General features: G+C 41.6%; 1 protein-coding gene and 1 pseudogene across 1 annotated transcript; both read left to right on the plus strand.

Annotated features, from left to right (window-relative positions):
- LOC103295476 (plasma kallikrein-like) overlaps positions 1-19,130 on the plus strand; it is a 218,455-nt pseudogene that overhangs the window by 1,362 nt on the left and 197,963 nt on the right.
- On the plus strand, positions 16,162-17,440 carry LOC114226682 (coagulation factor XI-like). The gene is given in 4 exon segments (XM_054720269.1): positions 16,162-16,196; positions 16,288-16,394; positions 17,278-17,409; positions 17,412-17,440. Coding segments are annotated over 4 exon segments (303 nt in total).

The following is a 19,130-nucleotide window of genomic DNA, read 5'->3' on the forward strand; positions in this document are numbered from 1 at the left end:
GGTTCGATTCCGGTCAAGGGCGTGTGCATTGGTTGCGGGCACATCCCCGGTAGGGGGTGTGCAGGAGGCAGCTGGTCGATGTTTCTCTCTCGTCGATGTTTCTGGCTCTCTGTCCCTCTCCCTTGCTCTCTGTAGAAAATCAATAACAAAAATTAAAAAAGGATTTAATAACAGGTGTATATTTCACCAGCACAAAAACTCATGGTCACAACTGTCGATAGCACCTTCCTAAGAAAATAGAATGGAAAGCAAGCATTTTGTTGAGACTATAATTGAATAAGATCCAGAATGTGTGACCTTGGGAGGGGCCAGGTCTGAATGGTGCTTATAGTGAGACAGTTGGGTCATCTAGGGTACGTATGGGGGGGTGAATATATATTTTTAACTGGTAATCTGGAAAAGTAAGAGCACTGAAATAATAGTTGGTAATTAAAAATGTTATTAGGTCATAAAGTTGCCTAAATACAGCCATAGTTTCATTGCACTTTTCTTTAATTTTGATCAATGTCCAGAATGAATTTCTTCATCATTCCCATTTCCACATTTATAAGTCTTTTTTAATCTTCACTCTATTTGAATTTAAAAAATAGGACTTAGACAATCCTGTGATTCTACATGTTAAACTTGTACAGAAAACCAGATTTGATGTGAGAGGCATTAACTTTTTAAATAAAGTTGAGCTAGGTTCGAAAATGAAATTACCATTAAGGTTGACATTAAAGATGGAAAAAAAAATCTCTTATCAGGTGTGGATTAGAAGGAGGTAATAAGCAAGATAAACACCATATGTAGATTCAACTCTCATGACTGACATAATTTCTTTTGTTATTGTTAATTCTCACCCAAGGATATTTTTCCTTTGATTTTTTTTAGAGAGACTGGAAGAGATAGAGAAAGACAGAGATAAACATCGATGTGAGAGAAACACATTGATTGGTTCCCTCCTGTTGGTTCCCCGACCAGGGACCAGGTCGGGGAGGAGCCTGCAACCAAAGTACGTGCCCTTGACTGGAATCGAACCCGGGACCCTTTAGTCTACAGGCCAACACTCTATCCACTGAGCCAAACTGGCTAGGGCTATAATTTCTTTTTTGTTTAAATGATTACAGAGAGAGCAAGGGAGGGAGAGGGATAGAAACATTAATGATGAGAATCATTGATCAGCTGCCTCCTGCCTGCCCCCTACTGGGGATCAAGCCTGTAACTGGGTTCTGTGTCCTGACCTGAAATCCAACTGTGACCTCCTGAGCCACACAGGCGAGGCGGAAATAATTTCTTAAGTAAATGAAAGCATATATAAAAATAATCACCAGATAGGATCATAATTCCCCCAAAGTTTAGGACCTCAGGAAAAGTCATTAACTCTTTAATATGATTGACTTTCTTTACTTAAAAATGTGAATGTAAAGGAAAACAAGGCTGAAGTTAGGTATTAGAAATACCATTAAATATTATTGTATTGCCTCTAAGAATGTTCTTTCCAGCAAGTGTCAGGGAAGCTGCCCTGTTTTTCTTATTGCTGGCTCTATTTATTAGTATACAAAAATGCTAGAGATTTCCTCAAAGTGTATTTATTCCTCTACTTCCTAAGTGACGCTGCTTTTAAAAACAGGTTTGGTTGCTTCTTGAAAGACAGTGTTACAGGAGCTCTGCCAAGAGTGCCACGGACAAGAGCAATTTCTGGACATTCCTTAAAGCAATGTGGTCATCGAATAAGTGGTAAGGTGTGGATTTCTCAGCTCAATTTGAATGAATAATGAGTCTCCGTAAGAGTAGCTTCTGCTCCAAGACCATATTCCCGCAGATATTTGTAAGGGAGCGCTGAGAAAGATGACAGAGTGGGGTAGTGCTCCGGGCATATCTTCTTGTCTTTAGTCCACACATCTTAGTGAGCCTCTATTATTTGAGCTTAGCACTACAGGGTAAGAGCTGCAGAAAGGAAACGCACATCCAGACAGTGGTCTTCCCTTGATTCCGGAGAAGAATCTTAAAGGGAACACAGAGGGGGTCATCCCAGTGGTTCTTCCTGATTCTCACCCAGGGCGATTTTGTCATTTGTCCAGGGGCATTTGACAATGTTTGGAGACTGTTTTCAGTTGTTACAACTTGGGGATGATGCTATTAGCATCCAGTGAGTAGATATCAGAGATACTGCTAAACATTCCACAGGGCACAAGGAAGATCTCCAGCAAAGATACTCTACCCCAAACATCCACAGTGCTGAGGTTAAGAAACCCTGCTAACCCCCCACCCTGAAGGGCTGGGTTCTGTAATTCTCGCTAAAAATAACACTGCTTAGAAGCAACGTGAGGACTAGGAGGCCAGGGAACTTTAATTCTGATGCTTATTGCTACAAATGTGTTGGGAAACAATCCCAACCCTATCCTCATAAATTTAAGGCAAATGACCTATAACTCTCACATGACTGATCAGAAAACAAAAAAGTACTGAAAAGATTCTCTTAACTGATAGGTTCCCAGAAACTAAAAATAATCATGTTGTGACTCTTCACCTTTGCTATTCTATGTTTCCTATCTACAGTGAACCTCATAGTTCAAAATTTCAGATGTTTACAAACTTTCTTTTCTTTCCTCCCCCTTTAACACCACTCCCTCAGCACACAACATTGTGTGCCTGCAGTTTGTCAAGTAAGCAGCCCTTAGTTATAAACATGGCGGCCTGCCTCAGCCGATAGGAGGAGTCCATTTTCTACTTTATAAGATCACATTTACATCTTAACATAATTTAGTGTAAATTATCCAAGTAAGCATTATTTTTAATTATGGTATCATAGTGAAATTTAAAGAAAAATTATATTGTGCCTTTTCAGTTCTCCTTATTGCTCCCTTCCCATTAGTCTACTCTCAGAGCTTGATTTAATGTTTCCTTTTAACTCTCCCCAAATAACTTAAAAAAATTAAAGTGCAAAATTTCCAGGCAAATAAAGTTTCTAAACTCAGGACCAATTTTAGTTTCAAACATTTAGAAGCAGGTTTATAGCTTTAAACTAACTGTAAAGAAAAGTTTTGGTCTGTAAGTATCCCATCCCAACTCTTAGCCTGTTTCTTTCCTCATATGCAGCAGAACTGGGAAGATCTTCCATTTCTACAATCTGCAAACGCCTGTGTGCATGAAGCACCGTGACTAGTCCACGGTCCTGCCCACCTCAATGCGTTGTTGTTCTAATCCTTTGTGTGTTTTCTGTCGTTCCCACCATTAAGTGTAGTTTCAGGACTTTTTCAACCTTACCTCTTAGGAGTGGAACAATACATAGAATAGATTATTTTTCCTTAAGGAAAAAACAGAACCTAACTCATAAATTTGGTTCACTGGCTGTAAAAAGAATTATCTATCTTTTTTTAAATATAAGATACATTTTAATAGGAAGAGTGGTTAAGCGGAATTTAAGAAAACTCTAAAGCAAGAAGAAAATGGTTTCACCATGCTTATAAAGAACTCTCAACATTTTATGATAATGACTAGAGGCCCGGTGCACGGGGGGAGGGGAGAGTGGTGTGTCCCTCAGCCCAGCCTGCACCCTCTCCAATCTGGGACCCCTCGAGAGATGTCTGACTGCCCGTTTAGGCCCAATCCTGGTAGGGCAGTCGGACATCCCTCTCACCATCCAGGACTGCTGGCTCCCAACTGCTCACCTGCCTGCCTTCCTGATTGCTCCTAACTGCTTCTGCCTGCCAGCCTGATCACCCCCTAACCACTCCCCTGTCAGCCTGATTGATGCCTAACTGCTCCCCTGCCAGCCTGATTGCCCCTAACTGCCCTCCCCTGCAGGCCTTGTCACCCCTAACTGCTCTTCCCTGTAGGCCTGGGTCCCGTACAACTGCCCTTCCCTGCAGGCCCGTTGCCACCAACTTCCCTCCTCTGCCGGCCTGGTCCCTTCCAACTGCCCTCCCCTGGTGGCCATCTTGTGGTGGCCATCTTTGACCACATGGGGGCAGCCACCTTGTGTGTTGGAATGATGGTCAATTTGCATATTACGCTTTTATTAGATAGGATGTGACATAGAGATGTTAATCACAGGGCTTACAAATGCAATTTGCAACCGGACAGGAGTAGTTGAAAACCAAGGGATAGGCAAAGAGATAAGAAGCTCCTTCACTCAATGCAAGAGGTCAAGGCTTTACTGAGGCAACCGCCTGGCACACAGTAGCAGGGCCTCACTGCTACGTAACCCCTTTCCATGCCAGTACTCTAACACATATTGGAATGTGTTTATTTCAAGCAGTTTGATCACTTAATGATGTAATAAAAATTCTAAATCCCCTAATGATTTAGGCAATCACCCTTCAAAACTACACCGCCCAAATTGATGATGGGCTTCTAGAAGGGAAACTGAATTTGCTCTATGCATCTTATGTGTACAGCTTGCCACAGAGACATTTATGAAGGAATTGATATGAGAGGAGTCAACTTTAATGTATCTAAGGTTGAAAGTGTTGAAGAATGCCAAAAAAGGTGCACCAATAACATTCACTGCAAATTTTTCACCTACGCCATGCAAACATTTCACAATGTGGAGTACCGGTGAGCAAAATTCAATGTTGGTTCTTTACCAGAGTGATTTTATGATTGAATTGCATTCTTCTTAACCTTTTTATTTTCCAACTGAAAACAAAACGGGACTTTTAGAGGTAAGCACTCTCCTTATATACTTACTTTTGGTATCATTTTCCCTGAAGAGAGTAATTTTCATTTGGTTCACTGATAGCTGTGTTTGTGGAATGAAGGTTCAGTAGAAAAATGTCTTATAGAATAAGGTTTCCCACCCCATTCTCACCTAGCCTTTCCTCTGCAGAGGAGGAGGATGTCTATTTCATTATCAGTCATTGTTTAGATTGTTTTGTTTATTTTTCATGGACCGTGGATCATTTCAACATGAAATGGATGGCTGTGTGGACCTTGCATTGTAGGTAGCAAAGTAACCTCCTTTTTTCACCTTCACGAGCAACTGCCTGTTAAAGCATAGTCCAATCAGAACACTGACCAGTATAAAGGTCCTGGAAAATGTGGCATCTAGATTCTCCCTGAAGTCCTGTGCACTCTCATAAATTGGTAATCCCATGGCTTCTCTTTCACTATGTAATTATAGTAGGCAGAATAAGAGCTCTCCAAATGAGTTCACAACCTATGATTATGTGACCTGATAGGGAAAAAGGGGCTTTGTAGATATGACTAAGGTAAGGACTTTGACAGTGAAGATGATTCTAGATTATGTGGATGGGCTCAATGAAGTTACAAGGTTCCTTATAAGAGAAAGAGGGAGGCAGAACAATCAATCAGAGAGAGAGAGAGAGAGACAGAGAGAGAGAGAGATTTGAAGATGGAGAAAGGGTCCATGAGCCAAGGAATGCAGGTGGCCCCTAGTAGGAAAAGGCTAGAGAAGCCCTGACAACATCCTGATTGTAGCCCAGTAAGACTCATTTCAGACTTCTCCTCCCCAGAACTGTGAGAAAATAGATGTGTTGTTCTAAACCACTAAGCTGATGGTCATCTGTTACAGCAGCAATGGGAGGCTAGTGCAGTCATACGGCAAAGAAAGCTAGAGGGTCATTTCTCGGTGGTGTCCATTGTCTAGTCAAGTGACTCTGGCATAAGGAATCCATGAAACCCTGTCGTTTCAGACCTACAAGTGATTTCAGTTTGAATTATCCAGAAAATTGCCATGACATTCTACCTTATTTAGCCAATCAGGGCAGGAATGATAAGTTGTTATTGAAATCAAATCACTAATAGCCAATTCTACAAAGTATCAAGTGACAACTCTGTGCCAAGCCCTGTAGTGGGTGCTGGACTAGGACCCCTCCATAGGAGATTGGGAAGTCAGCAACAATACATCTCTTTTCTTATTTGTTCCTTCTTTTCCCCAGAACCACCTTTTCCCCCTCCCCCAATGTGTATCAGATTTATTGGTTCAAATAGTACTGATTTTTAATTTTAATATGCAGATTGTTCAAATTTTTGACTACTCCAGATAGGAAGATTTAAAAGTGACTTTAGCTGGCTGTCGAAACTGGTTTGGCTCAGTGGATAGAGCGTCGGTCTGTGGACTGAAAGGTCCCAGGTTTGATTCCAGTCAGGGGCATGTACATTGGTTGCAGGCACATCCCTGGTAGAGGTTGTGCAAGAGGCAGCTGGTAGATGTTTCTCTCTCATCAATGTTTCTAGCTCTCTGTTCCTCTCCTTTCCTCTCTGTAAAAAAAAAAATCAATAAAATATATAAAAGTAACTTTAACTGGACACTGGTGGAAATTATTTGTAAATAAACTGTTCTTCATGGAAAAATGCTGACTTGATTTTACTTTATGAACAAAATGGTCCTCTATTGCCAGAGATTTGGTTTATTTTTTATTTATATATTTTAAATTATCATTTTTAATATATAAAACAAAAACTACAAGGTAATAGCTTCAGTCTTTTGGACTGTAAGCAAGAGGAGGAGATTTCTGAGAAATTTCTATTGAGATGAAAGAATGGCAGAGAATATAGAAGCAAAGTCTCTGGTCAGACTAGGGTTTGGGGTTATTCTAACACAGCATCAGAGGCCAATAAAGGTACAGTCCCCCTTCTCTTTCTGTGTGTGTGTGTGTGTGTGTGTGTGTGTGTGTGTGTGTGGTGTGCAACTCTCCCTCTCACCTTTAGTAGGTATATCCAAAGGAATGGCCTTAATGCAAAGTTCATCATTCTGATTGATTTGCTTTAAGACTTCAGTCTTATTTTCACATTTATTGTATTTCCTCCTTCTGAAGTTATATAGTGGTTACTTCATAGGTGAGATCCAAAATATCCTACAAAAGGCAAATATTCCTCTAGTACCAAATGAAGAATGCCAGAAAAATATAGAGATTATGAAATAACCAAACAGATGAACTGTGCTGGCTATAAAGAACTGGGAAAAGATGCTTGTAAGGTAATACCTTCAGTTATAATAATCATGCAAACTTGAGCAAATCCATTTCAAAATATATTTCTAATAGAATATTTCATTATAGTTTTTAAAATCAGAGTTAAATTATCTTATAATTTCATATATAACCTCTAAAATTGAATATATATATAATATAATAATAATATAATATATTATGAATATATATATAAAAAAATATATATATAATAAAAAAAATATATATATAAATATATAACATACTAGGGGCCCAGTGTACAAAGATTCGTGCATGCAGGTTGTGTCCCTCAGCCTGACCTGCACCCTCTCCAATCTGGGAGCCTTCTCCAATCTGGGAGTTTCTGCCTGTCTTTGCAATCATATGAGCGAATTGTCTCACACCCCAACCCAGTTTGGTTTGGTGCTCAAAGAATAATAGAGGTCTTTTTTTTTTTTTTCTTTGCTCCATTGGTGGAGATTTCCTAGAAGTTGCAGGATATCTTCCCTTTAATTTTTCCTCCACACTGTGACTTTACTTATGTCTCTCATCTTTGCTTTTCTCCATCCCCCACCCCAACAGTAACTTGCTCCAGGCTCACTTTACTCTAGTGTCTAGGAGATACCACAATGTGTCTGCCACCAGAACTCTGATTCCCAGCATTCCTGGTGCTCCCCGTGCTCTGGGCTTCTGCTTTCGGTCCAGGGGCTGCCACCAGAACTATGATTCCCAGAATTTCTGGTTCTTCCTGCGCTCTTGGTTTCTGCTTCCGGTCTAGGGGATGCACAAAGGAAAAGGACTGTGAACTCCAGCCACCCCCAGGCCTGGCTGACAAGACCAGACACCAGTGGTGTTCCTTGGACCCCGACTGCTTGGTGCCAGTGTGTGCACATGTGCACTGGCCACAGGCTCAAAGCGGGCGTAGTACCGGGGATGCCCACCCCGCTCCCGGCCGCTCGATACCTGTGCGCATAGGCTCTGAGCGGCCCACTCCACCCCGCCCCCAGTCACATGGTGCCTGCATATGTAGGCCCCGAGCAGCCCGCCCTGCCCCGACCCCAGTTGCTCGGTGCCTGTGTACCTCTGTGATGCCCACAGGCTTGCCATCTTTGTCAGATTAATTTGCATACAAGCTCCTGATTGGCTGTGGGCATTGCGGAGGTATGGTCAATTTACATATTTGTCTATTATTAGTGTAGATGTCACAATCTGTGCAGGGATATGCTATATTTAAAGGAGGACAATTGTACTTAAAATAATTATCCTAAAATGTAAAATACTAAGCTTATTTTTTAAAAATGTTTTTATTGCTTTCAGAAAGAGGAAGGCAGAGGAAGAGAGGGATAGAAACATCAATGATGAGAGAGAATCATTGATTGGCTGAATATTAGGCTTATTTGACAGTGGAATGAAGATGTCAACACTTCTTCGTTGTATAATGCATTATTGAATTACATAATTTTCACCACATTCAACAGCTAATGAGCCATATGAGATGCCTGAAGATTCATAAGAAATCAGACATGTGTGGTGTGTGTGGTGTGACTACAAAATGTTAAAGGCACATCTGTCATAACCTTTTCTCACTTTCTTTTTCTGCCCATGTGACACAGGGAGATTCAGGTGGCCCTTTAGTTTGTAAACACAATGGAATGTGGCATTTGGTGAGCATCACCAGTTGGGGCGAAGGCTGTGGCCACAGGGAACAACCAGGTGTCTACACCAAAGTTGCTGAGTACGTGGACTGGATTTTAGAAAATACACAGGAAAGTGATGGATAGTCTCTGATGAAGTCACCGGTGTGAGGAAGCTCCTCAGAGGTGGGGAGGAGGCCAGTCTGAAGTGTAAGTTTTGCAGCGTGGGTTTCATTCAAACACTGATCCTTGGGGCTCTGATCTGCAGAACCGTGAGAGTGGTATCAACCTCGCATCCCTGCCATGGGATAAAAAGAGACACAGCATACAACGGGGCTAAGGATGATGTCTCACAGAGGGATGCTTCCAGTATTTGCTAATCACACTAATAATGGAGATAACACTGAACCTCTCCACGATTGTTTGGTGTGAAATAAAATGGCGAAAGAGTGTGATTAAAGAGTGTTTTTTCCCCAGATGTGAAACAGAACCAAAGAAAACAGTTCAGATTCTAGCACAGTGCCTGGTGCCATTCTAATCTCCCTGCTTGTGTGTATCTCAGAGATAACAATTCTCTGTGCATCACCCACGGGGTCGTTAACCCTACCACTGCCTGCCTTACTGGGGGTGAAGAGCCAGTAAGCTTGGGGTTTCTTGGACAAGTGCAAGGGAAGAAACCTGTGTAACATCCGTTTTTCTAAGAAAGAGTTGAGTTATTTGAACTTGGGAGAATGGCAATGCATCTTCTCATTTTGACCTCTTGCTTTGGTGACCCTGGAGTGGCCACAGGCTCTAGGTTGGCTGTGCCCGGGCGACCTGTGGGGCCGCAGGTATCTGGTTGCTGCTCCTGCCCTGGGCTCATCGCACAGCCTTGGTGCAGGGCAAGGAATCTTCTTGGCTGCGGGTTCAGTGGACATCGGGAGCCAGGATAGTAATTCAGAAGTTTTATCTATATATATAAAAGCCTAAACGACCATCGCATCCGAACAGATGACCAAACAGGCTGTGTGGGGCAACTACTCCAGCAGGGGGGTTAGTGACGGGTGACCAAACGACTGAGCAGCAGGCTGCTTGGGGCAACCAGGCCGGCAGGAGGGTTAGTGAGGGGCAACCAAACAACCAAGCAGCAGGCTGCGTGGGGCGTCCAGGCCGGTAGGGGGAGCAGTTGGGGACTACCAGGCCAGCAGCGGGGGGCAATGAGGGGTGACCAGGCTGGTGTGGGGGGGGCAGTTGGGGGCAACCAGGCTGGCAGAGGGGGATGTAAGGGGCGACCAGGCTGGCAGAGGAGCAGTTAGGGGTGACCAGGCTATTGGCAGGGGGGGCATTGGGGGGTGACCAGTCTAGCAGGGGGGCAGTTAGGGGTGACCAGGCCAGAGAGGGGGGGGCAGTAAGGGGTGATCAGGCTGGTGAGGGGGCAGTTAGGAGCAAACAGTCCAGCAGGGAGGCGGAGTTGGGGGCAACCAGGCTGGAGGGGGGGGGGGCAGTTAAGAGCAACCAGGCAGGCAGAGAGGTGAGCAATTAGGAGCCGATGATCCAGTATTGTGAGAGGGATGTCTGACTGCAGGTTTAGGCCTGATCCTCGCCTAAACCTGCAGTTGGACATCGCCTGAGGGGTCCAGGATTGGAGAGGGTGCAGGCTGGGCTGAGGGGACCGCCGCCCCTCCCATACACAAATTTCGTGTACCGGGCCTCTAGTCTTTACATAATAGTAGTCAACATGAGGATTCTAAACTGCAATGGTATTCATTGAAAAAAGTTTTTAGAATACTTACTGTCAGTTTGGAAGGAAGCTCTATTTAATCTCAGAGAATTTATATGCAATTTAGACTTTTATCCACTTTAATTTAAACAGAGAAAAATATTTTTGGAATCTTTATATTATTTCAATGGGTTTAGAGATTTCACTAACTAGCTAAACCAAATTTAGGAAAATGTTACTCAGTTTCCCAAGGAAGTATTTCTCCCATTCAAGTCTTTCTGCTTCTCTCAATAGGGTTGGAGAGTTATCATTATAGCCTTTTAATTGGGGCTTTAGGAAAGAGATGGGGTTTCATGGTTAAATAATACAAGAATATAAGGAACTTATATAATTTCACATATCAGTTTTCCATGAAACCTATCTTGGCATAAATTAGCCATTCCACGTTGAGCTTCGTAAAAAGCAGAGCATCATAAATATGTGCCTTTTGTGTAGCTGGAATGTACTTAATTTTAAATTGGAAACTCAAGAAAACAACTAAGGACTCTTTATACCCAGATAGGCCATAAAACCTTAGCAACAGATCAAATAAAAATATCTGAATAACTGCCTGCCAGATAGAATGTCACAATACTTCCCTAGTATTTTACATAACAACCTCTTCCAAGTTCAAATGCCCCTTACTTTCTGTTCTATAGAATACCAACAACAAAAAGTGCTGGCTTCTTTCTCCTCCAAAAGTCTCAGATGAGTTTATATGGGGCTAAGCTTCAAATTTACCTTTACCAACTCTTCTCTCACTGTCACCTTCAGCGAGTTCTCTCTCCGCCCATGTTTCTCTGTGTGTAAGAGTTCTGAAAGAGCCCTCTGCAGTTCTAATCTTGGGTCATCTTTCATTCTTTTTTCCTTCATTAAACTTTGTTTCAAATGGGTTTGAAAATTCTGTGACAGATTTTTGGTCAAGTTGTTACCATGAAAAAGTACTGATTTAAAAAACTAATAACTTAAAAACTGACACACACCACCACCACCACCACCACCACACCAAATGGTCCACAAAACATTCTCCTTTCCTCCTGAAGGTTAAACCTAAATGGCCAATAGATAAAAACAGTTCTGAGCCCGTTCTCCCACCCCTGATTAAGACCGGGTGGCAGGTATTGGGGATAATATTCATTTAACCTTCTGGGCTTTCTGAGCAGATGTGGTGACTGACAGCTCCAGCTGCCTTCTTGTCCACTGCTTTGATGACACCCACAATAACTGTCTGTCTCAGGTCACAAACAGCAAAATCGCCCAGAGGATAATCAGAGAAACTGAACACACGTGGGCTTTCCAGGAATTATATCCACAGGGATAGCATCATCAGATTTCTAAAACTTTGGGCCATTTTCCAGCTTTTTCCAAGAATTTTGATCAAGCTTCTCCTTCACTTCAGCAGATTTGCAAGTGATGTGAGCTGTGTGGCAATCCAGCACAGGTGAGTAGCCAGCACTGATTTGGCCTGGGGGGGTCAGGATCACCTGAGCTGTGAAGCCAGCTGCTTCCGCTGGTGGGTCATTTTTGCTGTCACCAGCCACATTGCCACAGCTAACATCTTTGACAGACACGTTCTTCACATTGAAGCCTACCTTGTCCCCAGGAAGAGCTTCACTCAAGCCTTCATGGTGCATTTCAACAGACTTTACTTCAGTTGTTGTAACATTGACTGGAGCAAAGGTGACCGCCATGTGGGCTTTCAGAACACCAGTCTCCTCTCGGCCCACAGGGACAGCACCATTTGGTACATGTCCTGGAGGGGCAGACACAGGGGCTTGTCAGTTGGATGAGTTGGTGGCAGGATGCAATCCAGAGCTTCAAGCAGTGCGGTTCCACTGGCATTACCATCTTCACCAGTGACTTTTCCCCCCTTGAACCAAGACATGTTAGCACCTGGCTCCAGGATATTGTCGCCATCCCAACCAGAAACCGGCACAAATGCTACTGTAGACAATTAATGTAGGTGCTGACTTTCAAGTAACTTCCTCATATCTCTTCTGGCTGCCAGACGACTCAGTGGAATACATTTTGTTAGACCAACAATCATTTGTTTCCTACCCACCTAGTGTGTAAGCCAGAAGGGCATGCTCATGGATCTGCCCATTCCTGGAGATACCTGCTTTGAATTCACCAACACCAGCAGCAACAATTGGGACAGCACAGTCAGCAGAGATGCACCTGTAATTCTGTTTTTTATGAAGTTTCTGTGTCCTGGGGCATCAAGGGTGGTCACATAACACTTGCTGGTCTTGAATTTCCACAGGGAGAAATCAATGATGATACCATGCTCACGTCCAGCTTTCAGTTTATCTGAGACCCAGGCATACTTTAAGGAGCCCTTCCTCATCTCAGCAGCCTCCTTCTCAAAACTTTCATTGGTTCTTTTGTCAATTGCACCACATTTGTAGATGAGTTGGCCAGTGGTGGCAGATTTGCTGGAATCTACATGTCCAGTGACAATGATGTTGATATAAGTCTTTTCCTTTCCCATTTTGGCTTTGCTTTAGTAGTGGTTGTTACAACACCATGTTCTGGTGGCAAACCAGTTGTGAAAAGCTTGGTTCATTTTGCTATGTAGGCATTTGGCCAACAGGAACTGGGTATTGTGTTCCTCAGAAACCATTCAGATAATGCCAACATTATCATGATCAAGAAAAAATGAGATTTCAAACAGGGGAAAACTTGTAATTTTATTTCTCTCCTCATCTTCAGAATATTTTTAAAACTTATAACTCCATTTATAAACACCTAAGATCTTCTTTTGATTTTCTATGGGAGAAAGCTGCCCCCTTAGTTCTTGCTCTGATGCCGTGTAATTTAGGTCCTTCACATAAGTCCCTGAATCTTTTCAAGCTGCTTCCCCAGCACTGGAGCTCAGAGAGAGTGAGGCCAAGTAAGTAGATGTATGGGGCCCTTTATGAGGAACTGCCTGGGTCTCTGGCTGCATCCATGTCACTCAGCCACAATCTCCACTGTTTTTTATGGCCCAAAGTTATGGGGGCTTCTCTTCCTGGCACTGCAGCTGGGGCTGAGGCATCTAGTGTGGGGTTGGGACCCCTTGCTCCTCAAGGCAGGCACTTGATGGCCAATATATCACTCCCCATTCAAAAAATGCCACACCTGGGTGTTGGACCAGCCCAATCCAGGCCTCCACCCCTCCTACACTTCTCGATGTGCCTTCCTCTTTAATTCTCTAGTTGTAGGGCTTCTATTCAGCCAGATTTCAGGTGGTTCTGCATTATGGTTATTCTGTGGTTTAGTTGTAATGTTGATGTGGTTCTGAGAGGATGTGAGTACCGTGTTTATCTACACCACTATCTTGGACCTCCTCTGTGACATAGTTTTTTAATTGCTTGTCATCCAGCAGCTAGACATGGCATTCCCTAGATCTCCATTTGTGTTTCAGTGTTCCTAGATCCAAAGAAAGCTATGAAAGTCCCATATTTTGTTGTGTTTTTTTAAGCCTCTTATTTATTTATTTTTATTATTTATTATTTATTTTTTATTGATTAAGGTATTACAAATGTATCCTTATCCCCCCATTGTCCCCTCATCCCCCCAGTCATGCCCTCACCCTCACCCCCTATTGTCTGCGTCCATCGCTTATGCTTATATGCATGCATACAAGTCCTTTGGTTGATCTCTTCCCCTTACCCCCACCTTTTGTTGTGTTTTTACATTTTTTATTTAATTTGGACTTTTAATATTTGCAAGTAAGATAAAAAAGACTTTGGCTCCTCAGAACTAACTGTGTCTGAAAGACCTCTGAGGAGGTAACATTATATAAAGGGAAAGTGAATCCAGCAGAGCAGGGCACTCACAACAGCTGATGTTCCATTCACAGACTTCCCCTGTTTTCTTTTTAGTCTGGGAAACTCAAATTAGCCTTCAATTAATGCTTAAGAGTTGCCATTTGAAAGTGTGGCTAAATAATGCTTTGGCTAGCAGGCATACCAAATGTGAGTTTGCCCAGCTGCTAGGGCACATAGCAAATTTCAAGAAGACAAATACTTATTAAGAATTTCATCAGAGAGAGATTTTTAAAAGATGTCTGATGTATTTTAGAAGATTTTACTTAATATCCATAACCAACTTCAGAGGAGATACAAAATGAAAGAAATGTAATAGTTAATACTCAATAACAAGTATTTTACAACTTAAAATGATATTCAAGAGCAATACTAAAAATCAGATGTCTTAATTTATCTCACTGACAGTTTTTCACATTCAGTGCTTCATGGTGGTGAGCACCTTTATATAGCTGACCAAGACAACCTAGTCATGTATTTGCAACAGAATTTCAAAAATAGAAAACAGAAGTAGAAAATCATCTACTTTGATAGCTATAGAGAGAGACTCCAAAGATGGAAAGCAAGGAAATAACTTGGAAGAGAAGATAAAAATGAAAAAATTGGGGTGGGAAAAGGCATCCGGTGATGACAATAAGAATGAGCCCTAACCGGTTTGGCTCATTGGATAGAGTGTCGGCCTGTGGACTGAAGGGTCCCAGGTTCGATTCCGGTCAAGGGCATGTACCTTGGTTGTGGGCACATCCCCAGTAGGGGGTGTGCAGGAGGCAGCTGATCAATGTTTCTCTCCCATTGATGTTTCTAACTCTCTATCCCTCTCCCTTCCTCTCTCTGTAAAAAAATCAATAAAATATATTTTTTTTAAAAAGAAGAATATATGATGAACAGTGAACTGGGGGTGGAGAGAGGAGGGGGAGAGAGGAGGGGAGTCCTGGGTTCTTTAGAAAAAAATAAATTTTATAAAGATGATGAAAGAATACAGTGATCCCCTGTCACCACCAATACTTTTTGACGTTGTGTCTTATTTATCTGTGTTGAACATACGTTTAACAATGTGAAATAGTTGGAAAACATAATGCTTCACGCTTAACTATTTTAACATACATCATCCTACACAAAAGACATAAAAAATTTAAAAAGATTCCTTTATATCATCTGAATTGTCCCCCAAAGGTAATGTATAGCTATTAATCAAAATCTTATCAAGATTCACAAATTGTATTGGAAGGTTTTGTCTCTATAGTCATATTTTAGAACATTCTACACACCACTTTTGTTTCCATGTTGAACTTGAAAATTTTGTTGTTGTTGCTAATCTTCACACCGAGGGTATTTTTTCCCCATTGATTTTTAGAGAGAGTGGAAGGGAGGGGGAGAGACAGAGAGAGATAAACATCGATATGAGAGAGACACATGGACAGGTTGCCTCCCAATGCGCCCCAACCAGACTGGGAATTGAGCCTGTAATGGAGGTACATGCCCTGGACAGGAATCAAGCCCGAGACCCTTCCGTTTGCAAGCCAACTCTCTGTCCACTGGGCCAAACCGGCGAGGGGGAACTTGAAAACTTAATAATAAAACTTTCCTGCCAAATTAAGTGATCAGCATTTTCTTGTGTTATTGCTGCATTCACAGAAAATTCCATAGCACCCTGAAGATACAAAATTCACTCTTCTGGATTCTGCGGCAAGAGTGGGCAATCTTTTTCTTGACAAGGCAGAGAATAAATATTTTAGGCTTTAGAGGTCCAGAGACAAAATCACGGATATTATATAAGTATTTATATACAACCATTTTAAATGTAGCCATTAAAATATGAAAACCATTCTTAGCTCGTGAGCTATACAAAGACAGGCAGCCGGCTGCATTAACCTGCAGGCCATAGGTTTCCCACACCCGTTTCCTGTCAGGAAGCAGGATTATTACATGTGATCTTTGAAATGTGGGGATGTTGGACTGAAAACAACCAAACTCACAGTTGTGCTAAGAAAGTATTTCTTTTGGCATGAGACACAGTAGTTTACTTCTTCTCTTGCCTTTCTGTATGCTGACATTACAGTGTGGTGATTGTGGGGTGTAGGGGGATGGAAGGGGAAGAGGGTGTAGAGGGGAATAAATGGTGATGGAAAAAAATAAAGGAAAAAAACCCTGAGATGCATTTTAAAATATAAATATCCACCCAGTAATGTTGTTGTTTTTTTAAAAAACAGGTTTACTTGCGTCCTGAAAGACAGTGTTACAGAAACGCTGCCGAGGATAGACATGACAGGAGCCATTTCTGGACATTCTCTCAAGCAATGCCCACACCACATAAGTGGCAAGATGCCTTACTAGAATGAGTAAATACTAGCTATTGCCCTGGCCTGCTGGCTCAGTTGGTTGCAGTGTCGTCCCTACACCAAAAGGTTGTGGGTTCAATTGCTGGTCAGGGCACATATGGCAGGCAACCAATCGATGTGTCTCTTTCACACTGATGTTTCTCTCTCTCTCTTCCTTCCCCTCTAAAGTAAAAAAAGACACAAAAACATGCAGGTTTATAGATAGATAGATAGATAGATAGATAGATAGATAGATAGATAGATAGATAGATACTAGTTATTGTGATGTATATGGTCACATGATCTTCTGGCTATAAAAGAAAACCCTGACATATGGAAATAAAGTCTGCTAATGAAGTTCTTTCTCTGTGGAATCAAAGTTAGCATGCAGGCAAGTATAGCCCCACCATAGTTTACCAAAATGTATCTCAGGCCCTATCTCATTACATCAGTACTCACCATTCACTTCCCCCTTCTTCGCAGCTTAAAATTTTAGAGGAAAGTCTTTATTAAACCTATTAATTCAAATCAAAGGCAGCAAGTGTTGAGATGTCACTTGTCTTAATAGTGATCTAGATACTTGAGTAGGTTAGTCAATCAGCCGATCACTGGTGTTAAGGAGACAAGCGAGGCCGGGTCAGCAAATTGCAGAAAGAATTTACTTTACAAGTCTAATATTGTGTCCCTGTAAGAAGGACATGGGCATTCTTTTTCTATTTCCACGTGAGAGTAGGAATGAAGGAGATTAAAATAAAAACAACGTCTGAGGAAAGTGGGTGAGCAAGTTGAAAGGGTGAGTCAGGAGGGACAGTGGCTACAGGAAAAAGTCTCTACGTGGCCCCAGAGTCTGAAAGATAGCATATTTTCTGCTTTTATTTCCAGCCTGTGACACAGAAGTTTATGAGGGCCTGGACACGGAGGGCGTGAACTATGATAGCTCTGTCACCAAGGATGCGGAGGAGTGCCAGGGCAGATGCGCAGATGACATCTGCTGTCACTTTGTCTCCTAGGCAACGGGCAGTTTCCTAGCCCAGAGCACAGGTGAGTGAGCCCGTGGACAGGACATTATCTGACGGAGAGAAAAATGGGGATTCCTGAAAATTAGTTTCATCAACTTGATGCCAACATTTCCTTTTAACCCATGAAGCATTTCTATAATAAATATTTATAGTTTTCTTCATGAAAAGTTCTACCTTTTTAAATTGGCAATTTTGAAACAGTTAAAATTGGCCTGATTATTCCATTCCCAGCCTAAAGGATGCTCTAGTCTGACCCCATATTCAAAACAAAACAAAACTACTTGTACTTCTCCAAATAACAGTTTCCTGCCAAAGACAAAATAACTGAAGCCCATGTGGAATGTGTTAACCCGCCTCATACTGGATTTTGAAATATTCCAGGGATAAATGTATTATATAAGGATGTAAAATGATTTGTTCTCTAATGATTAATCTGTGTTCTCTTTTTTTAAAAAAGAAAGGTAGGAAAATATTCTAACTTTTATATTTAGAAATAAATTGAGATGTTCTAGATTTGTACAGTAAACTATAGCTACATGAAATCCAATGGAAATGGGGAAATAAATTCAAATGACTAGCATTTGGATTTTAACTCTCTGCTCTCTCCATTCACAAAAAAAAAAAGAATAGTGGAAAGCAAACAAAGTATCAAAGATTTATTTCAAAAACAATGATAAAACAAAACAACCCCACCCAAATGAATCATTAAGTTTTCATATTTAATATTTAAGCATTTTTGTCTTTAGCTTACCTCAAAATACATCTCCTTACATATTTTACATCCAAGACATAACACAGTGCGAATAAGCCAGGAAATTGGGAGTTGCTAGGCGTTACAAAAGAGAGAAGTCATTAATTCCTACATCCCCTTGTCCTCTCACCCCTCTCTCATGTTGTCATTTTACTGATGAAAAATCGAGTTGGCAAAATTCACAGAAGCAGCAGGTCCTGGCAGAGTGGGGACTCCACCCAGCTGTCCAGCCTCCAGATCAATGCTTTTCAGAGTAATTCCTTAGCTGAAGGGCTCAGACAGTCTCCAAGTGGGAATGTCTCATCATCTGATGGTTTTTCTTACTTGCATTTGGAAGAATAAAATATTTCTCCATTTTTGTTTTATTTTCAGTAACAGTCTTTTGAAGAATACCCAAACGGGAACACCAACCAGAATAATGAATCTCAATGAAGTGGTGTCTGGATTTTAACTGAAATCTTGTGCACTTTCTCACTTGGGTAAACTATGATTTCCTTAACGAGGTGACTGAACCATTAAATAACAGCAGATGGTAGGTCTGATGGGCCTAACTTAGGGCACCCATTTTATGTTCACCAATGACTTGGACCAATGACATGTTATATTCTTCATTTAAAAAATTTTATTTCCTATATACTTAGAGTTTATATTTGAATTTAAGCTTAAAATAATCACTTTGGTGTTCCTAACATAAAAATTTTTGAAAGATTTTGAGATAAATGAACTTTAAAAAATTATTATTAAGACGTTATTTCTTTAGAGTGATTTTAGGTTCACAGCAAAACTGAGGGGAAGGTGTAGAGGTTTCCCCATATACTCTCTACCCCCACATACCCACAGACTCCCCATTATCAACATCTCCCACCAGAGCAGTGCATTTATTACAATTGATCAACCTGCATTGACACATTATAATCGCACCAACTCCATAGTTTACATTATAATTCATTTTTGGTATGTTCTGG

Source organism: Eptesicus fuscus, chromosome 8 (genome assembly GCF_027574615.1).
Source record: "Eptesicus fuscus isolate TK198812 chromosome 8, DD_ASM_mEF_20220401, whole genome shotgun sequence".
Classification (NCBI taxonomy): Eukaryota; Metazoa; Chordata; class Mammalia; order Chiroptera; family Vespertilionidae; genus Eptesicus; species Eptesicus fuscus.